This window comes from Notolepis coatsorum (genome assembly GCF_963971535.1).
Source record: "Notolepis coatsorum genome assembly, chromosome: 8".
Lineage (NCBI taxonomy): Eukaryota > Metazoa > Chordata > Actinopteri > Aulopiformes > Paralepididae > Notolepis > Notolepis coatsorum.
In genome coordinates this window covers 39,305,846-39,329,285 of record NC_140172.1, presented here as the reverse complement: position 1 = coordinate 39,329,285, position 23,440 = coordinate 39,305,846, and the positions used below count along the sequence as shown (strand labels likewise).

The window sequence follows — 23,440 nt, the reverse complement described above, 5'->3', positions numbered from 1 at the left end:
ATCTCACTTTGTCTATATGTGAAATAAAAATAAGAATACGAAAATTACAATATGTTCAGTGACTGAAACGACACGTATTCAGCAACATTGCGTTCTGCTGAAACAGCCTACAACATCCTTTCGAGAAGTAGAAACAGAAGCGTTTACTTATTTGATTAATGTGCGCAATTAAATGATTGTCTGTGTGATTTGGACAGCGTCAGGATTGCCAGGAAGTAGGCTAATAGCCTATAACTAAATTATCTCAATGTTGTCTTATGTGAACTACTTCCATAATATACTTTGTGATTTCAGGAGAAGGAGGAGAAAGCCACTCCTCTCCACCCAATTACACATCTTTGTATAGTCAGCTCCCATTTGGAGGCTACCATCTCCTTGTTGTACAGCACCAAGAACTCAAGGCCCGACAACACCCTATAAGTGAAAATTATAGTTTGTGAAAAAAAAACAATAAGATCACAACTAAACCTTAAAAACATTTACTGGACCTACAAGGAGATAGTGTGTCCTTAATTACATGTGTGTGTACGATAATAACCAGCTAACAAATAAAATAGATCCCACAAACTTCACAATGATAGGCATTTTTTGTTCACTCTCAGGCCTGGTCTGAACTCAGTGAATATTCTCTTCTTTCTAGACTCGCTATTATTAGACTGCAATCTAAACAATAATATATGATGACCTACCTTGTAGGATAAGTGCTCAGTGCTTGGAAAAAGCCAACCCCATGATGTTTACTATCTGGGTGGTGATCACACGACAGTGTTGTGTGTTGTTCCTGCTCACATAAATAGTCCACTATATAGGCGTTATAGAGTATTGGGTTGTTGTAAACAAGGTTGGACTATCTTGCGTAAAAGAGGGAACAACAGTAATAGTTAATCTCAGTAATAGTTTTGATAGCGGCTGATATTTCCATGAGGATCCGCTGATGAAATGGCAGCGGCGGTTGAAACGGAAGCATCATCACACATCTCCTGACTCGTCCCCCCTCATCAGCACCATTACCGTAACCACCCAGGCAGCAGCGCAGAGCGCTCTCTGCTCAACTCTGTGTGAAACGCGCGGCGCTTCAGGTCGGCGTCTGGGCGGTGCAGTGCACAAAGACACGGAGTAAAGTAAACGTGAAACTCTTTGGTTTACAGATGAAGGGCAGCATATATTGCCTGTGCGACTATATGGGAGAACAGCAGGGAATGCATTCTTCGTCTCGTTTCACAAAACTTGAAGATGCTATGTGGGTTGCTATAGTAGGCTATCTAGCCTATGTCTACTATCATTATGGCAACTTTGGATACCAACACCAAACTCCGGGTGGGAGCTCCAACGTTGAATCGGTGTCACCCCCTGCAGCAGGAACATCTATACAAAGTTTTGCTGATCGGGGATTCAAGCGATACGTCTATCGGATCTTCTCACAACATTACCGCGCCACCATCTGGGTGGATTTCGCGCTGAAGGTTTTGATTGATTGATTGAAAACTTTATTAACAGATTGCAGAATGGGTACAATACAGTACAGCTCAATACACACAATTGTTAAGGGGATGCAGACCAGAGAAAGACTTTCGTCTTGTTTACATCAGGGTCCCCCATTTTCAATTCATCATAACATATATGACAGTACTATACATTTATGACATACCAGATTTACAAATACAGTACTGTTTGTGATACAAAAAGAGTCTAAAAAAGAGAGTATATACATTTGACGTTGAAACTGTACATTGGAGGAGGTTGGGTGGGGGGTGGTTGGGTGGGGTGGGGGAAATTGTACAACTGTTCAAGCAAAACTGTACATTGGAATATCGACAAAACCTTACTTGGTCCCAAGAAGAGGGTCTCGTGTATTATTGGGTTAGTTAGGACATTTACTGTACATTTACAGGGGCCAGTTTCGAATTGCAGTCTCCCGTAGGTGCTCTTTGAAAGTGGTTTTGAAAGTGGGTAGTGATTCACATTCCTTTACAGCTTTGGGTAGGGCGTTCCACATTGATGTGGCATAATTGCGAAAAGTGTTTAGTCCCTTGTTTGAGCCGAATCTGGGTTTAACATGATTTGTGGAGCTCCCTCTGGTGTTGTGGTCGTGGTATTCACTGACCTTTGGGAAGTATTTTGACATGTACATGGGTACCTTAGTCATGTAGTATCTTGTAGACCAGGCCCATTGCAAGTTGCTGTACTCTGTTGTCTATTCTAAGCCATCCTAGGTTGTCAAAATGGCAGGGGTGAGGTGGGTTCTAGGAGTAAGGTCAAGTAGTAGTCTGACCAGTTTGTTTTGTGATGTTTGTAATCTTGTTTTTAGCACCTTTGACATTTCATTTCATTTGCATAAATTAGGAACAGTAGTGGTCCTAGTATGCTTCCTTGTGGAACACCACAGCTCACTGTCAGGGGGGGGGGGGGGGGGTAGGGTACCGTTTACCTCCACCATCTGTTCTCTCCTCTCAAGGTATAGGATTGCATTCAGCTCACTGATAGACAAAACCAATTGCTTTTAGCTTGTCAATCAGAATGGAGTGATTGACAGTGTCGAAGGCCTTTTGTAGGTCCAGCATGACCATGCCGCAGTATTTGCCCGCGTCCACCTCTTGTTTGGTGTGGTCGTTCAAATAGAGAAGGCATGTGTCAGTGGAGTGGGATGTTCTGAAGCCAGATTGGAATTCGTAGATTAGATTTTTTTTTCCCGCTAGGTACTTTTCGACCTGTTCGTAGACAATTGTTTCCATGACTTTCGAGATGGAGGTAAGAATAGAAACAGGGCTGTAGTTGCCTGGGTCTAATTTGCTGCCCTTTTTGTGCAGGGGGGTCACTCTCGCAATTTTGAAGTCCTTGGGGACGTGTCCCTGTTTTATGGAGAGGTTTATTATGTGTGTGATGACTGGGGTGATGGCGGCTAAATTGGGCTGTAGGAGTTAAATCATTTTGTGTCCTGTACTGTTGTAATTGTGTAGGGACTGTCCTGCTACTGTTTAATCACTGTCCTGCTACCACAAGAAGACACATACTGAAGAGCATGAAACCACACCTGTTTCCAATCTGTTTTTGGAACACTTCATGTGTGATCTACATGCACATTTAATTGCCATGGTAGGCTATGTAACACATGAAGCTTTGCTCTCACATATTATGTAGTTCATGTTAAGATATCATGATCACATGTGATGATATGTGGAAGCAAAGTTTCTAATGTGATACCAAAGAATGTAACCCATTTGAAATGAAAGCACACATGGAAATAATAATAATAATAATAATAATAATAATAATAATAATAATAATAATTATGGACATGGAAATCATGGGAATCAGTCCCAAAAACACACTTCAGACATCACCACTGGTCCCATCTGCGTGTTGCTTTTTAACAGCCCTGCAGTGCAAGAATGTGACAATTTGACCATGTGACCGCGGCAACGCGGGAGAGCGGCAGTGCGGAAATAGGCTGTCTATTGCCATTCTCTAAGACAAACGCTAACCTTAACCAGCTCCTTAACAGCGCCTAAACTTAACCGTTCTAACCTTAACCAACTCCGAAACAATGCCTAACCTTAACCTTAACCTTAACCATGCCTAACCTTAACCTTAACCATAGAAAAAATATTGCCATTCTCTAAGACAAACTCTAACCTTAACCAGCTCCTTAACAGCGCCTAAACGTAACCGTTCTAACCTTAACCAACTCCAAAACAATGCCTAACCTTAACCTTAACCTTAACCATGCCTAACCTTAACCATAGAAAGAATATTGCCATTCTCTAAGACAAACTCTAACCTTAACCAGCTCCTTAACAGCGCCTAAACTTAACCGTTCTAACCTTAACCAACTCCGAAACAATGCCTAACCTTAACCTTAACCTTAACCATGCCTAACCTTAACCGGCGAAAGAATACACGTTAAAAAAAAAATCACGTTAAAAAAAAAAATTTGATGGGATTCGAACTCGTCAACAACGGACCGCAGGACCGCAGGACCGCTGCTCTGCCAGGTGAGCTGAAGCGCCGAATGAAAATCATGGCGGATTACTAGGGCGGTTACATAATTCCGCTCGCTCTGCCGCTCTGCCGCTCCGCTCTGCGGTTGCCGCGCCTGCCGCGGGGCATGGCGCAGCCAATCAGGGAAAAACGCAGAAGCAAAAGCAGCACTGCAGGGCTGTTATTAAGCAATAGGCGTCCCATCTGCGTGTAGCTTTATGCCAAGCAAGCAGTGCAAAAACTTACCGTAGTGGCATGCAGTAATGCGCCTTTCATTTTCCGCCGCCCAGCGCCCAGGTCGCGCGGAAATAGGCTGTCTATTGCCATTCTCTTTGACAAACTCTAACCTTAACCAGCTCCTTAACAACGCCTAAACTTAACCGTTCTAACCTTAACCAACTCCGAAACAATGCCTAACCATAACCTTAACCTTAACCATGCCTAACCTTAACCATAGAAATTATATTGCCATTCTCTTTGACAAACTCTAACCTTAACCAGCTCCTTAACAGCGCCTAAACTTAACCGTTCTAACCTTAACCAACTCCGAAACAATGCCTAACCTTAACCTTAACCTTAACCATGCCTAACCTTAACCGGCGAAAGAATACACGTTAAAAAAAAATCACGTTAAAAAATATTTTCGATGGGATTCGAACTCGCCAGCAAACAAGCCATAGGATCCACAGCCATGTGTCCTTGCCAATTGAGCTATTGCTAGATACTGAATAAGGGGCGGTGACTTATATATATTGAGCTCCAACCAAGGCGGGATCTCATGCGCATGCGCGGGCACCTCGCGCGAGCACGCCGGCGCACGCACGCACCTGAGCGAGCACGCCGCCGCCGGTGCACGCACGGTAGCATTTGTCTGAAAAGAAGGGCGCTTTACCGCACTAGCGTGCGGTGACGAATGCGGAAGCATTTTTGCACTGCTTGCTTGGCATTAACGTACAGGCGTCCCATCTTGGCAAAACTTGACATACTTTACATCATTGCACTGGTTGGCCTATAGGGGGCAGCACTACAAGGGGTCAGCTGTTCCTTCATCCTTCACATGCTGTAACTCACACAAGACCTGGGCTTGGGCTATGACCTCTGCCAGTGGGTCTTGGACTTCCTGACTGGCAGACCCCAGGTGGTGAGAGCAGGCAACTGCACCTCCTCATCCATCACCCTCAACATAGGGGCCCCCCAGGGCTGTGTTCTGAGTCCCCTCCTCTACTCCCTGTACACACACGACTGTGTGGCTCAGCGGAGTAGCAATACAATCATCAAATTTGCTGACGACACAGTGGTGGTGGGCCTGATCTCTGCCAACGACGAGAGGGCCTACCTGGAAGAGGTCAAGGTCCTGGCGGGATGGTGCCAGGAAAACAGCCTCTCCCTGAACGTCAGCAAAACAAAGGAGATGATTGTGGACTTCAGGAGGTCGGGGGTCAAGGACTACAGCCCCCTCAGCATCGACGGGGCACCGGTTGAGAGAGTCAACAGCTTTAAGTACCTCGGAGCCTACATATCCGAGGACTTGACATGGACCACACACATTGACAGTGTTGTGAAGAAGGCACGACAACGCCTCTACTTCCTCAGGCGCCTAAGGAAGTTCCAAGTCAGTCAGAAGATCCTTAAGAACTTCTACTCATGTACAATAGAGAGCATCTTGACCGGCAACATCACCTCCTGGTTTGGGAATAGCACCGCACAAGACCGTAGCAGACTACAAAGAGTGACACGTTCAGCCGAACGCACAATTGGAGGGGGGCTCCCCACCCTCGAGAACATTTACAACAAGCGTTGCAAGGGCAAGGCTAAGAGAATCATTAAAGACTCCAGTCACCCGAACAACTGCCTCTTTGAACTGCTGCGGTCAGGCAAGCGATACCGGAGTCTCAAGGCGAGCACAGAAAGACTCAGAAGAAGCTTCTATCCCCAGGCCATCAGGCTGCTAAACGAACAATGAATGAACACTACACAACAACAACCACCAAACGCACATAGCACACACATCCACACGCACACACTCACTTTAAACAAACACACTGTAGCACCCACTCCACACACTTTATAGCACACACCCACTTTAAACAAACACACTGTAGCACCCACTCCCCACACTTTATATTTATGGATGAAGGATTGCACTACAACTCGTACACCTTACTGTAAATTGTACCTAAAATTGTACCTCATCCCATTTCTGCTTTGCACTAGATAGTACTGTACATTAGTACACTGCATAGTATTGTATATTATATGGTAACTCAGAACATTGTACATATGTCTATACCGAACACTGTGACCTCATTTTTCTTCTTCTAAATTACATGCTATATTATGTTATTATGTTATTTGATACTATCTTGTCTAGCACAGTCTCTGGAGCGTAACAGTAAGAAGCATTTTGTATGAAAGTATTCTGTACTTCTGTATGACAACTATTAAAGAACTTGAACTTGAACTTGAACTTGATTTGAACAACATTTTGGGTAATAATGAATTTAACCGCTGTGTTGCTGCATCTACACAATTATCTAGATTGGCCTAATGGGAGCACTACAATTACTACAAAAAACTACAACATGAGTGTTGGTGCACATATCCATATTTCCTGCACTAGGAATATGCCTCTCGAATGATCTATGTAAACCATATTCGATTTTCAGCATTTTTGCATTTCTTGAAAGCCAGATTTTCCCCTGAGGCATTTTTTTTATCAACACCAAAATTGGTTCATATAGCCAGAGAAGACCAACACAGCTACAGTATACTACATAATCAATATAATAAGCATGTGACATATTTGTCACTGATCATTCCAAATGGTGACTGCTCATGCACAAGGTACGACATGTTTACCCTTGTGTACTTTTATGGCCTTGTGTACGTGTATGTTTTGGATGATCCATCTCTCTCTTCTCTCTCAAGCCAGGAGCTGCATGGGAACATGACCCGTGTGTGTTATTGAGAGGCAGTGGGGGGCACTAGTGGTGTACGACGTGACGAGGGCCTCCACGTTTGACACTGTGCTGAAGTGCAAAGATGACCTGGACACCAAGGTCAGAGAATGGCTCTGTGGTCTTGTCCACAACTATTATATTCCTGCAGGAGGTTAAAATCCTATAGTGTTAGCCCACTTCTGGTGAATGCTTCTAAAACAGGCCAGAGTCACTACTTGTTAGCCAAAAAGGAAGCTTCCCTGGCCAGGAAGACATTTTGGCTCGTCATGGTCCTGGCATGACAACCTTTAGTTTTACACGTGATATCACTACTGTACTACAGTATACATTTTTCCCCCAAAATCGTCTGCATTCTTAAAGAAACAGGCCAACTTTTGGGGAAATGAGCTTATTTGCCATCTACCCTGGAGTTAGACAAGAAGATACATACCTGTACATTTTTCGTCTCTGTGAAAGCATTAGGCGTCAGGAACGCCCACACCGTTAGCCTAGCTTAGCGTCATTCACTGGAAGTAGGTGTGCCAGGGTAGCCTAGTTCCCAACAGTCCACTCACTCACTCCAAATACATTCAAAATACAACTCCAAAACGTTCCTGTAAACATGTTGTGACCTGTGTATTTACCACGTGGAGAAATAAAACAATTTAATTAGACATTTTCGTTTTCTAAGCAGATATATACTCTGAACAATCTTTTGCCGAACCACAGTACAAAACGAATTAATGGCTGACTAATGACTAATAATGAATTGAAAAGGCATTAGTGCAAACTAATTTGACTTAAACGAACACTCCACCCCAAAAAATAAAGCTGATTTATTATTCTCATAATCTCACATATCCCAAAACTAGGCATACTCGAAACTCAATACAAATTTTCATCAGTTCACTGAGCCATATTTAACCCTTTCTGGAATATGTGACATCACACGTTCCAAATCTTTAACCCAATAACTCTCAAATTAAGTGAATTTTTACAACACAGTGAATTTGTTGATGGAGTCTCCCTTTAAAGTAATAATGTGTAACCTTTCTATTAATTGATTAAGTTCTGGGGTGTGTGTCCAGAACAAATTGCGACCACCGGCACTCCAACACACCACTCACTTTCCTTACTCTAACCTCAAATGGTCTGGTGCGCCCAGCTTAGTCTGCCTTCTTGCGATACCAGATGCACAGTATGCCTAGAATGAATGAGCTAGCCACCCTGACCACAGAGAAACCAAGAATTTGCTCTGCAGAAAGTCTGCAAGCACAAAAGGAAAGCACACAGAAGCGACAGAGTAAAGACGTTCATGGGGAATGTATTGTAAGCACCAAGGCAGTACGGCTCTCAGCCAGCAGACACCACAATTACACAGTATCGCTTTAATATTTGTATTGTATTGTACTACCTGACCTTTCAGAAAATAAACTGTTCACGGCAAAGTGACATTTCAGTCAGAGGGGAAAAAACCTGAAGAAAAGGGACACAGTGACATGTTTATAATAGCAATCATAACCCTGGCTTGTATTATCTCTTTTACCCTTTCACCACTTCAGGTGAATTTGAACCATGGGAAACTGGTCCCAGTTGTGCTGTTGGCCAACAAGTCAGACCAGGTGGATGTCCAGCAGCCCAGACTGGACTCCTTCTGCAAGGACAATGGCTTTGTCGGCTGGTTCCAAACCTCAGCCAAAGTGTGTGTGCACATGTGCGTGTGTATGTGAGTGAGAGAGAGAGAGAGAGAGAGAGAGAGAGAGAGAGAGAGAGAGAGAGAGAGAGAGAGAGAGAGAGAGAGAGAGAGAGAGAGAGAGAGAGAGAGGTGATGACAGTAAAACTTCCTGTTCAGCTCTCCAAAATAATTAAACAATAAACAGCCTAACCAATGACAGCCTAGTTGGCAACAATCACATGGATGTCTAACAGTCTATATCTGTGTGAATAGTTGATGCTCCAACCAATTGCATAGTCCTCAATAACCTTGGGCCTCCAATATCTTGTTCATCATGTTTATGTGTGCATCTGTAGAGAGAAAGAAAGTTATTTAACAATTTCAGCTGAGGAGAGGTGAGAAGCAAGACAGCCTTGTAGTATACTGCTGCTGCCTTATGGATAAGGAGAAGTCAAAGGGAAATATGTATGTATAGAGAAAGAGACAGGGGATGGTAGGAGTTCCTAGGAGTGAATCTCTTTGACATGGTTAAACTAAGGCTGCGGTACATTATAGCCAAAACTATTCGTTTCAGTTTCGTTTTTCAGAACGCTACGTATTGGCAGGCAAGTTAGACGTCATTTTGTCTCGTGAGCACAGAGTGATGTATATATGTAACGGGGAAGCCCGTGGGTATGTTCACAGTCACGGAAACAGGTGTGTTGACGAGTGACTGTGGTAGTGCGGGCTGGTAAATTAAACTCACTTCCCCATAACAGGGTTAACAGACGCATAGGTACGGTAGTTAGGAGTGAATTCACTTCTTAGTGCAGCGGCCTGTGTCGTCGCCCGCGGACGCGGGAGCCCCCTGTTCGACTCCCCCTCGGGAGATTCTCATTTAACATCAAACACAACGCAGACCAATATGATCCGTCACAGTGGTGCAGTGACCCGGATGTCCTGAGGGGCGTGAGTTTAGGGAGGTGAGTGTAACGGGGAAGCCCGTGGGTATGTCCACAGTCACGGAAACAGGTGTGTTGACGAGTGACTGTGGCAGTGCGGTCTGGTAAGTTAAACTCACTTCCTCATAACAGGGTTAACAGACGCATAGGTACGGTAGTTAGGAGTGAATTCACTTCTTAGTGCAGCGGCCTGTGTCGTCGCCCGCGGACGCGGGAGCCCCCTGTTCGACTCCCCCTCGGGACATTCTCATTTAACATCAAACACAACGCAGACCAATATGATCCGTCACAGTGGTGCAGTGACCCGGATGTCCTGAGGGGCGTGAGTTTAGGGAGGTGAGTGTAACGGGGAAGCCCGTGGGTATGTCCACAGTCACGGAAACAGGTGTGTTGACGAGTGACTGTGGCAGTGCGGGCTGGTAAATTAAACTCACTTCCCCATAACAGGGTTAACAGACGCATAGGTACGGTAGTTAGGAGTGAATTCACTTCTTAGTGCAGCGGCCTGTGTCGTCGGACGCGGGAGCCCCCTGTTCGACTCCCCCTCGGGACATTCTCATTTAACATCAAACACAACGCAGACCCAGTATGATCCGTCACATATACATGTAGTACAATGCCAAAGCAGTAGGTGGCGATGTAGTTCAAACATGAAGGCCATTTTCAACCAATCAGAAAGGTTGAACGCGTCACTACACTTCCTGTTCAAAAATAACAAAGCCACCATCTTTAAATATCTCGCGTGAGCCATTTAGCAGCATAGCATTTATTTTTCAGCCAGAAACAAAGTGCAATAAACAAAAACGGATACATTCACTGTGTTCTACCAACATCAACACAATTTACCACCAAGAGCGGAGAGTTTAGTCTCACAAAAAGATCGCCGATTTTGTTAGCTTACGTGCTAACGTGATTGGGATATGCCATTATTATTTTTTTTTTATTGGTCTTTTTCCCCCTCCATTTTCCTCCGATTTTCTCCCATCCCAATGTTAGTCGTATGCCAATTCCCAGTCCCCTCCTGGTCGCTGCGCACTTACCCCCCACAGTCAGATCATCTGGGAGAGTGGAGGCTACCACGTGCTTCCTCCGACACACGTCCAGCCAATCACCGCTTCTTTTCACCTGGCAGCGCGGATTCTCATCGAGAGGGCGTAGCGTGTGGGAGGATCACACTATCCCCCTCAAGTCCTATCCGCGCTTAGCAGGCGCCCCGACCGAACTGTAGGAGTCGCTGTTTACAACGACCCGGACCCACCCCGCCAGCTTCTCCCACCCTCTAATACAGCCAATTGTATTAGTGCAGACGGCCAGCCAAGCTGGTGACAACCCCGGAGTTGTGAGCTGGATTCGCCTGTTCGAATCCAGCTCCGGGGTTGGTGACGAACGCAATCTCAGCTCGGCCACCTAACCGCCTTAGGGATATGCCATTATAATAGTATAGCATTGTGGCTATCGTACACTAACCTAACGTTAATGCTAGTAGAAGGATTGGATGAAAACGTTATTTAACAGATTGCAGAATGGGTACAATACAATACGGCTCAATACAAACAATTGTTAAGGGGATGCAGACTGTTGTAGTTTGGACTGGGTTCCTTATAACAATAACTTGACAACACATGAGCTTAGTTTAGCCGCAGCTACAGGCAATCTGAGGAGGACGCAGCTGATATCCTGTATAGCCTCCCCATATGGCCGGTTGGTGTCGGGAGACAGCTAATTATATTAATTATAGCGCGATATTGCAAGTGACTCCCAGAAATAGTTCTGATGTTTGGACTAATGGACGGAGTCGAGGTCCAGCCAGGGGAGAATTTGGCGTCGCTGTCTACTGCGCATGGGCGCTGGGCAAGAACGGCTCCGTATCCGGCTCGCGCAAATTACATGGCACTGTTGTCGGCGAGTTTCCAAAACGAAAACACCCTTTCAGCGTTGCCGCTAGGAAAACGCGATTTCCTGCCAAATACGGCGTTTCCTTAAGCCTTAAGGGACCCTGCTTTTCTTTATCATAAATCGATCAATAGAGACCGTATTAGATCCCCAATTATCATATCATGGGGTATCATTGGAAAGCCACACTCATTGGCTACAACCCTGTGCAAAGATTTTCGAGATCGCCAAATGATTGACGGAGCTAGAGCCCCGGGAGTCGGGGTGGTAATGTGTACTTTTGCGTACTTTGGGGCACGCCTCACATATCGGCATGTAACTCGAGAACCGCTGAACGGATTTTGTCACCTGAAAGGGCAATGATTTGGCTATAATAAGGTCAAGGTCAAGTTCAAGGTCAAATATGAATTTATAATTAAAGTCGATTATCATTAATTACTGTATCTACAAATCCTTCTGTTTAATCATCTTCCCGCGGTTCATTTGCTTAGATTTTTTGTACACATGATCTCAATAAGGTGGTGAATGAGCTCAGTGAGCATTTTCTCGTGCCCGTATCAATTTTTGATCATCATCATCAAAATCATAAATCATAATTAATCATAATTAATTTATTCATTACAATTTACTCAGCCTAGTAACAGACACAATATTTCTGACACTGGAAATACATACCCCCAGGTCCCTAGATGTTCCTAGATACCAAGAACATGCAAATTGACCTTGCAGAAGTGGAGCAATCTTCCATTTACTTAGACATGTACCTTTTAGGCGAAAACAGTCTACAGATTAACAGGTTAACTTGGACATGCAAACGTAATCATTCGAAAATACAACGTTGCTGTTTTCCCCCAGTGTAACCATGGCCTAAGTGGCCTGTTAGGCCTGTTTCTGATGGGTCCTCTGTGCTAGTATGTGTTAATGGGGCTTTCTTTAAACCAGATATGTTTTAAAACCCAAGTCATTTCCAATAGCACTGCTAAGAAATGCTTTTCTAATTCCAGTATTGATTGATTGATTGATTGATTGATTGATTGATTGATTGATTGATTGATTGATTGCAGAATTGGTACAGTACAGTACAGCTCAATACACACAATTGTTAAGGGGATGCAGACCAGAGAAAGACTTTCGTCTTGTTTACATCAGGGTCCCCCATTTTCAATTCATAATGACATTTATGACATACACAATATACAGATATAAAAATCTAATCTAATCATCTAATCTAAACTAATCATGACATTTATGACATACATGACATACAGATATGCAGTACTGTTAAACAGAGATCCTAACAGTAAATATATACATACGAGGGGGAGGGAACTGTACATTAGGAGGGGGTGGGTGGGTGGGAGGGCGATTCAGACAATTACGGGGGCCAGTTTCGAATTGCAGCCTCCCGTAGGTGCTCTTTGAGAGCGGTTTTGAGAGCGGTATCTAATGCTACCTCGAAATTACCTCCTAGTTCAAGTCAAATAAGCTTCCTAAAATGGGCGGTAATCCCTTTAAGATATATAAGGGTTCACTTTGCTTGTGCAGACTACTATTGGAATGTCTACACAGGGTGGTGTGAAATAGTCACAGGATGCTGGATTTTCTCATCTCAGTCTAAACCTCACTGGCTTTCTAATGAGTTACGCACTAGGGTGTTAAGCAGAGGTCATACAGTACTTGTGGAGCAAATATAGGCTGACCCACTTAGCTGACAGGTCAAATGGATGAAGATAAGAAGAATTATTGAGTATTTTGTAATAGTGTGTGACATCCTCCTGACTTCATCTAATAGCCCTGAAGTGAATGTAAAACTAGTCTTTTTGACATGGGGGTCCTGTGCGCCTGTATCAGTTCCGCAACCGTTTCCATTTCCGGGGTAGGCCTGATTGGCCGAGACGGCCACGTGACGCGCGTGGCACGCCCCCGCGGCAGCCGCGGCAAGCGTGCTACTGCTGGAGTTCACTTCGCCTTTCACATCGCTGCCGTTGGCGAAAGCAGGAGGCGAGAGCGTAGATTTCGCTGTGTATCATTTAATCATTTATCATTTAACATTTGAAAGGCATACATTGTTGTCATACAGAAGTACAGAATACTTTTATCCAAAATGCTTCTTACTGTTACACTGTTAGAGACTGTGCTAGACAAATGAATGACTAATTCGGTCAGAAATAACGTAACTAATAACGTTAGTAAGCACTGCTTATATGCTTATTATGTCTGCGGGGTAGGTAAACGTTTCTCCCGGTACATTCTGAAGAGCACACCGCTGTATGTTGGAGAACCAGCGGTCTTCCGCTCCTCCTCACTCGAGTGAGACACTGCTTATATGCTTATTATGTCTGCGGGGTACAGTAAACGTTTCTCCCGGTACATTTTGCTCTCACTCGAGTGAGGAGGAGCGGAAGACCGCTGGTTCTCCAACATACAGCGGTGTGCTCTTCAGAATGTACCGGGAGAAACGTTTACTGTACCCCGCAGACATAATAAGCATATAAGCAGTGCTTACTAACGTTATTAGTTACGTTATTTCTGACCGAATTAGTCATTCATTTGTCTAGCACAGTCTCTAACAGTGTAACAGTAAGAAGCATTTTGGATAAAAGTATTCTGTACTTCTGTATGACAACAATGTATGCCTTTCAAATGTTAAATGATAAATGATTAAATGATACACAGCAAAATCTACGCTCTCGCCTCCTGCTTTCGCCAACGGCAGCGATGTGAAAGGCCAAGTGAACTCCAGCAGTAGCGCGCTTGCCGCGGCTGCCGCGGGGGCGTGCCACGCGCGTCACGTGGCCGTCTCGGCCAATCAGGCCTACCCCGGAAATGGAAACGGTTGCGGAACTGATACAGGCATCCTGTGCTAGTCTTGCCTCGATATGAGTTTGTTTATTTGTTTCATTAAGATCCCCATTAACTTTAGCATAGCAGCAGCTATTCTCCCTGGGGTCCAATCATTTACATGGTGACAACACAAAGAATATACAAAACACATACAAAAATGTATTAAAAGAAATAACACACTTAAAGGAACACTCCAACATTTTGGGAAATTAGCTTATTTGCATCTACCCTGGAGTTAGACAAGAAGATGCATACCTTTTTCTTCTCTGTGCATGCAGTAGGAGTAGGAAGACGTTGGGATCTAGGCTAATGGAGGAACCTACTTCCAGTGACTGACGCTAAGCTAGGCTAACGGTGCATGTCTTCCTACTCCTACTGCATGCACAGAGAAGAAAAGGGTATGTATCTTTTTGTCTAACTCCAGGGTAGATGGCAAATAAGCGAATTTCCCAAAATGTTGGAGTGTTCCTTTAAACAAAACAAAGACACTGCAATTAGACAAAGCAAATAGACAGGCTCCGACTTAATCCATCATGATCTAATTAATAGATCAATATAATTTAACATAGATAGCCCACGTAACTTTACTCCCCAGTGATGACATCACAGCAAACACTTAAACACCTGCGGAAAAACTTCAGCAGAACATTCAAATGCGGAAAATAATAATAATCTTGCTCTGTATATCACTGTACATTGAAACGATGTAGACTTGAATTTTAGCAAAGTGAAACAGCCTCCAGCAGCATGCCTAGTAGAATAATTATGAGTTAATATAACACTATTAAATCTTCAGCATGAATGGCATCTCACAGGGTTAGCATGGGATCTTTGTTGAATGTAATTGTGATGATTAAGATACAATTTCAGATGCACTGGAAGCCTATCGTCCTATTTCATGATCACATTACAGAGTAATCAGAACCAGTGATGCCCAGTAACTAGTTTACTAAGTAACTAGTTACTCTAATCTGATTACTTTTTTCAGTAACTAGTAATCTAACTTATTACTTTTTACAAGCCAGTAATCTGATTACAGTTACTTTTCCAAGTGGCTGTGCGTTACTATTTAGTTACTATCTCATAATGCTAATGATAAGAGAGCCAGGGGGTACAGTCAGCTAGACCGGAGATGGGACGTGCGCTCACGCACGCACTCACACAGCCACACACACATGTTTACGTTTATAGCTGATTGATTTGATTTATGACATTATGCACTTTCAATAAAGCATTATTTAAAAAAGAAACGTATGTTGTGGCAGCAGCAGGCGGGACGACTTCGTAACCTAGTTACTTTCAAAGTAACTAAAGATAATCAAGTAATCAGTAAAGTAACTAGATTACTTTTTAAAGGAGTAATCAGTAATAAGTAATCAGATAATTTTTACAAGTAATCTGTGGCATCACTGATCAGAACGCATATCGCAGTCGCATGAAAGGGGGATGCCATTGACTCTCATTGAAGAGCTGTGTTGAGTGCCTTCATAAATTAATTTATGACAATTCCTCATTTCAGTTGTATGGATTCAGTTGGTGAAATCAGTTGATAAACAACATCATATATAAGTCTGGTCTTACTTGTCTCACCACCTAGCCATTGCAAGAGCTAAAAATAGTCAAATTGTTATTCATAATAATAATAATAATAATAATAATAATAATAATAATAATAATAATAATAATAATAATAATAATAATAATAATAATAATAATAATAATAATAATGCAGGACCTCTTTAGAGAGAGGTCTTTATTCGGCATGCAACGACACAACGACACACACACAGAGGAATACAAACACACACACACACACATGCAATTGCGATTGAGCTCTGCTCTTAACCCATTCATTCCCCTCCACGAGGCATTCTGTTTACATAGCAACAGAACATTGAAATAGGGAATTTAATCAGCACAAAATGTTTCCTAATTAAATATCTCAGTGTTGGAATGCGATGTGGCACAAGAGTCTATATGGCATTAACTCTCTATCATGGGAATATGCTGTAGAGGTCACATAGTAAAACACTTATTACAATGTAACAGAATATTAGACACCAAAAACAACACACTGTGTCCACCTTGAATACTGTTTGTAATAAACAAGGAAATAGGAATAGCAAGGGAATCGGTTGTCAAATGTTGACAACACTTACCTTCAAACCCATTAGACCAGCATCACATCATCAGCAATTTACTGCGCCTCTTTTTGGGGGAAAACAACTATTTTTTACGTTTGTTCACAATCTACAACTTTACGACAAAACAAACACATGTAAATCATGCAGAAGACTATGAAATCCTAGAAATAGTATTTACCGGTACCTACCTCTTAATGTTAGGTCACCCGGAGATTGATAAGTGTGATATTAAATGTCCAGGTAAGGAAAGCTTCTGCAGCTGAATAGGAAAATACCATAGAGGAAGCCTGAAAACGAATCAAATGTAACTTTTCACAACACTCAACAGCATGCAGTATTGGAACGTAATGCGATTGACTTAACATCATGCACTGAGAAAACAAACATTTCAAACAATGTAAGGCCTAAAAGAAAAAATGGTTTGTTTCCGGTTGCCGACCGACCCTGCCAATTTAGGTGCGACCCAATTTATTTTATGAGTTTAAAAAAATATATATTACAATAAAGTTTCATAAAAATCTTAGTCAAACCTTTAGTATTATGAATATTAAACATGCTGGCAGAGTACATGCATCCATGTTGTTGTGAACATTTTAATTAAATAAAGATTCCCTATCCATAGTCGCCGTGGGGAAGAATAAAATAAAAAATTAAATAAAATAAATTCCCTACCTACCCATGGCCTTAACTGACAACCAACAGGAAACAAACAATATATTTTTTTATGCCTAAACAATCCTGCCGTCATACAGGTCAAATACAATAGCGATCTTTTAGAATGGTGTCTGCCGGACTTAAATCTAACAGATCTCTATCTTCTCTCACTTCATTTTCTTCCTTTCCCTCCCTCAGGAGAACACAAACATAGAGGAGGCAGCCAGATGCTTGGTGGAACACATTCTAGCCAATGAGGACACTCCAGCAGCGGTGGAGGGCGAGCCTGGCACCCTGGTCCTGTCAGGATACGGAAACATTACCAAGGACCGCCTCAGCTGCAGGTCATGTGCCAAATCCTGACTCCCAGACACCCAAGTTCAAGCATATTGTCATGCTATTCAAAATAAAATGACATGTTTGTGCTCTGGCACTACCTCTGACACGTCGTAGAGGATATCACTTGTGTATTTATCTTCTCTAGATGATTGCCTAGCTCCTGCTTCGACACTCACAGACTGGCGCTCGCAAATTGTATCCTTGAAGAAAATTGTCCTGCATGGCACTTTCTTTCTTTTTGTCCCTACGGTTCTCAATGGTCCTCGTTATTATAAACTGACCAATTTATAATAACATTGACACTCTCTTTCCCATTTTCTGAGGCCTTCCTTTGTGCCGCTTCCAAAACTCCTTCACTAAATGTTCTCTTGTTGTCGTCTAGACTTCTTTCATTGTAATTCTAAGTCTTTTTTTTTCATGACCTCCAAACCAATTTATTTCATTGTCAGATAACATCCCCCAATTTCCCCTCTTTCCTCTTTTGCCCCCTTGTTTTTCGCTGAGTCGTTTGGCATTCTTACCTCTGTGTTTTTTCATAGCTTCCTCCAAAATGCTTAGCTAAGCCTAAGTTAGATACTACGCCCCTGTTGTTGCTAACCCGTGACCACGCGCCCCGGTGTGGTCTGTTTGCTCCTCTCATCTGTCTTTTCCAAGCTGCCACACGGTCGCTCCTTCCTTGGTTGCACATGATCTATTTACAGCCACTAGCCAAAGTGAGCTGAGACATGTACTAATACCAAGGAATGATGAAAATATCCCTTGTGTCACATAGACTATAGGTTGAGTAGGAACCTAGTTTATTTGGGGGGGGGGGGGGGGGGGGGGGGGGTTGATGTCATAGGGATTTTAATTACATGTGTTTTTGACTACCATTTTTCTTCTTCCTGATGGTGTTGCCTTGTTCCAAATGTGTTTTCATGTGCCAAAACCTAAGTCGTACAATATCCCTATGCCTATAAGAGCAGACTGTGCTTTGCTAAACTGCATCCTTTGGGTTCCTGTCATTCCGTCCTAAAACAGCTTGCATCGGCGCTTTGGTTGTTGAGATGTCGGAAAAAGACATTGTTAGCATTTTGGAATGGGGCCTAAGACCATTTCTCTCACACACACATTATTTCCTTATGCACTTAAAAGTATGCTGTGAAACAGATTTCGTTTTCAACTGGTTTGAAGATGCTGCATGTGTTTTTTCAGAATAATGGTTTTCAGTACCATTGACTTTCATTACAGTTGCATCAGAAAAGCTCTACTGTCCTAACTATCTGGTATGATTACAAAACAAGAAAAGGCCTACTATCCAGCCATATGTATATTCTCTCCCCACCGTATGTATATTTCTCTCCCACCCACCCACCCCCTCCTAATGTACAGTCTCCTCCCCACCGTATGTATATTCTCTCCCCACCGTATGTATATTTCTCTCCCACCCACCCACCCCCTCCTAATGTACAGTCTCCTCCCCATCACATACTCTCTGTCAGGATCTATGGGTAACAGTACTGTATATTTGCATATCATATATGTCACAAATGTAACAGTACTATACCTGTATGTCATGTATGTCCCTATGCCATAAATGTCATGATGTCATGTGTTGTGTATGTCATAAATGTCACTATGAATTGAAAATGGGGGACCCTGATGTAAACAAGACAAACGTCTTTCTCTGGTCTGCATCCCCTTAACAATTGTGTGTATTGAGCCGTACTGTATTGTACCCATTCTGCAATCTGTTAAATAAAGTTTTCATTCATTCATTCATCTAACATGATGTGTCAAATCAAGTCATTTTGCTTTGTTTCTGAATATGATTGAGATATAGTATAACATATATGATATTCCAACTGGGACCACCTATGCTAAAATGTTATGCAGGTGTTATTACTAACCGATTTAAGTGTGTATATGGTTTGTATACGATTCGATTATAATTGTATTTAATTCTAATGTTGATGTAACGTCATTGAAAGCTATAGAGTTCTAGAATCCTGAGAAAACATCTGCATTTTCCAAAGGTATTGCATTTCCCCTATTGAAAATAATGAATCATTTTGCTGCATGTTTAATTAAAATAAAATTGCTTTGCGGTGTTTTCACAAATCCTTTTTTTTTTCTTTCAATAGGGCAACCGCACTGTACATTGCATGATAACTCTGTAAGGGACAAAAGTCTGAAGGTGCATGCATATCGTGTACATATAAAAATATCATATGATAATAACTTAAAACCGCTGTACATGTTGACGCTATGACCTTGCAATACATGATGTTGTGCGTGGATTTGCCTTCCCATGTGTCCGTATTTCATTGGATAGGAAGCGATTAGAGAGAGTTAATATCAGACATCCACATAAATCATGAAACAGCTGCCTGCCTTGAGAGCCCTGGCAGTGTTCTGCTTTAAGATGCTGCCCTCCCCAGACCCAAGGAACAGTCACCTGACTCCTGCACTGCCATTTTACACACAAGTTTGAGTGTGTTAGCCTATCGGCAGCCCTAACGGAAAAAAAATAACGTTTTTTATTATGAAGATGAGAAGACCGTAGGTAAAACAAAAAATAATAATAACAGGCCAGCTATAGGATCCTATGGATCACCAACGAGGTATTTTCTGTCGATCCTTCGCATAGATAATCGGTGGGGATTTTGGAAGAAGGGAGAAAAAAATAGGACAATGCTATTTTGTATCGCATTTGATCATCGTGCACCTAATGTCGCATTATAATAATCACCGAGTGAAGACCGTCTAGTCTCTATCGATGATCGTCGATCGGAGTCCATTCTCTAGGTAAAGAAGCGCATCCCTGATCGGCGCCCTGCAAGCCGGCGGCATCGCACCCGCAGCTCTTTCAGGGATACAGTGCAGCTACTGTACAGTGTTGTAGCACCGCGACCTCCTGTGCTTCTATCTGCTGCTTTTGGTGCGGGACGACTGTGATCTAGAATTTTTTTCTTCTTCGCATCTTTATGATCGGGATCATCATACTAATGCCTTCCAACTGAATACACGGTTCAATGGATCGTTGGATGTAACAACAACCGATCTATTTTATTTGGCCCGCCGTATGAATTCTCTCATCGCGCCGTCAGTGTACATTCTTCTCGTTCTTCTCGGCAGACGGGCGGTTTGTTTGGTATAGAGGGCACCCTCCCGATCACTTGAGACATTTTGATTCCCGGTTCTCCAGATTCCGCCTTCTTGCCTTTTGGAATAATATCATGTCGGGGGGACAGTCTCTAACGGACCGGATCGCCGCCGCGCAGCACAGCATGACCGGGTCTGCCATCAGCAAAGCCGTCTGCAAGGCCACGACGCACGAAGTCAGCGGACCCAAGAAGAAACACCTTGACTGTAGGTTAAGCAAATCATCACTCAGTGATCCACTGTCTATTAGTACAGTAGCTTAGAGACCTACATTGGCCTATATAGGGGCAACACAAGCGCATTCCCCACAATGAAATAGGCGACACACAGGATTGCATTTGTCATATTTACTATATCAGTAATCCCTGGTCGGTTGTGTAGTTCCCATGAATTAACAAACTAACAAATAACACAATTACTTATAAGCTATGCTATTGTATATGATTGACGCAGCGAAGCATGCATATGGTCAAATGACAGTCATACAAATAGTATTTTATTATTGCAGGCTAATATTATTTTCTATAAGCTATTAAAGGACACAAATAGCCTGCAATCTGTGCATGTCATTCAGGGGAAATGGGCCACTCAGGTAGGCTAATCATACTGCAGCCAGCAGCGTATACAGTGTAGGCCTATCCATTATGAACAGCACCCAACAGGAGGCTCGACACTTGTGTACAGAATGTGCATTTTCTGCTGATGGTGTTACCGTTTGCATAATGTACATCTGTTATTTCTGGCCTATTTATTCATTGCAAAAGCACCCTTTGAATGTGTCAGTACTCAGTAGAGCTACTGTCATTGTTGAGGAGCTGGAGGCCCCACTACAGAATCTGTACCTGGCTGTATGGGCCTAGAGCTACTAGGCTGCTAAGTGTAACATGAGGCATCATGGGTGCAACATTATATTGGCAATGTGTCAATACAGATTATTGATCCCAATTATTTGTGTGGAAGTAAGAAACTGCAGTAATCATTGATGATGAGCGAATGAGATAGATAGATGCATATATAATATATATATATATATGCATGCATAGATAGAGATAGATAGATAGATAGATAGATAGATAGATAGATAGATAGATAGATAGATAGATAGATAGATAGATAGATAGATAGATAGATAGATAGATAGATAGATAGATAGATAGATAGATAGATAGATGCATAGATAGATAGATAGATAGATAGATAGATAGATAGATAGATAGATAGATAGATAGATAGATAGATAGATAGATAGATAGATAGATAGATAGATAGATAGATAGATATATGCATAGATAGATAGATAGATAGATAGATAGATAGATAGATAGATAGATAGATAGATAGATAGATAGATAGATAGATAGATAGATAGATAGATAGATAGATAGATAGATAGATAGATAGATAGATAGATAGATAGATAGAAAGAAAGAAAGCATGCAAGAGTTCATTGTTCTCCATGTAGGTTTAACTAGTGATTATTAGTGTAGGTGGCTTTTCTACCTCAGTATAATTACTTGACACAATCAATAGAGAGCACAGGAAATCAATGATGCTGCCCGTCAGTCAGAAAGACAGGCATTCACGAGTCAGAGAAAGAGAGAGAGAGAGAGAGAGAGAGAGAGAGAGAGAGAGAGAGAGAGAGAGAGAGAGAGAGAGAGAGAGAGAGAGAGAGAGAGAGAGAGAGAGAGAGAGGGAGAGAGAGAGAGAGAGTCACACATACAGTCAGTAAGTACAGACATCTAATCAGTCTTCTAGAAACAGCTAGACAGCCAATTAACCAGACAACCAGTTAGCCAGTCAGTCATTTAACCAGCCAGGGATTCTGCCTGTAAGGTAGTCATGTCAGTAAACACCCCATCGGTGCGCCAGAGGTGGTTGATAATCATGTTTGTATGATGATGATCCATATCTCACTCTGGGAAAACCCCTTACTGTGACTTTTAGATTACTTGCCTGTAGTTCAACGCTGGAGCCTAATCAAGATTGATTTGATTTATTACAAACCTCCCCATATCGAATGGTACCGTAAACCACCACCATTTGCAGGGCTGAATAACTAGCTTTTCTGTGACTTGTGGAACCTTTCGGACTGAGCAGCAGATAGACATCATGGAATTCTCACTTTTTACATGTTTGTTGCATTGGTGTTGTAGTGCGGCACCACCCACTAGAGGAATTGTTTGGAAATTCCTGCAGTATTAATGCAGGACAGATGCTGGGTGGGGGGATGTTCACATTGGCTTTTGGCCTATAGCTCAATCCAACCATTCTGATGAGAACCCTGCCTCTATGAGTTCACAATAAGAGAAAAGTAATACCTTTGCTGTCCCATTGTAACATGTATCTGTAACACCTAGGTTACAATAAATATCTCTTCTCTCACTGAGATACAGTAGGACACAAAACACTGACAGGCATTTACCAAGTCTGAAATGTGAACACTTATGATTGATGAATGGGACTGAGTTAATATTGATAATAATCATAGTGGGCTTAGAGGAGCAAAAATATGATGGGACAATACAATCTGTCCTAGAATTGACCTACATGGCCTCAAAACGATGGCCATATATCATCTTTTGAACTGTTCCTATGTCAAGGGGAGCTGGCATGCGATTCAATATGGGCTGAGATGAGTGTCACCAGAATTTCTTTTATTAGAATTTATTTGTGCGTGTGGTTTGAAATTAGATATTTGAAATTAACTTCTTTTTTTATATGTGTTTACATAGTTTTATGTTTATTTCAGGTTAGTGTGACTATATACACTGTATAAATGTAATGCTCAATATGCTTTCATATTCAGTTCTTACAATTGAGAGTCAGTTCTCAGAGACACATCCAGGGAGTTAGGGAAAGCAAATGAGCACAGATGAGAGACTCCAAACT

General features: G+C 42.4%; 1 protein-coding gene and 1 pseudogene across 3 annotated transcripts in view; both read left to right on the top strand.

Annotated features, from left to right (window-relative positions):
* The first annotated feature begins 6,813 nt into the window (after positions 1-6,813).
* On the top strand, positions 6,814-17,431 carry LOC311233408 (ras-related protein Rab-38-like; annotated as a pseudogene). The gene is made up of 4 exons: positions 6,814-6,822; positions 6,911-7,037; positions 8,480-8,617; positions 17,267-17,431. The product of its transcript is annotated as a ras-related protein Rab-38-like (transcript).
* Positions 17,432-19,957: 2,526 nt separating this feature from the next.
* Positions 19,958-23,440, top strand: part of LOC311232949 (phosphatidylinositol-binding clathrin assembly protein-like) — a 61,258-nt gene continuing 57,775 nt past the window's right edge. For both annotated transcript variants that reach the window (XM_084319788.1, XM_084319787.1), the window contains exon 1: positions 19,958-20,758. In XM_084319788.1, coding sequence (XP_084175914.1) covers positions 20,626-20,758 — 133 coding nt within the window. In that variant the 5' untranslated portion in view covers positions 19,958-20,625. The remainder of the gene's footprint in view (positions 20,759-23,440) is intronic.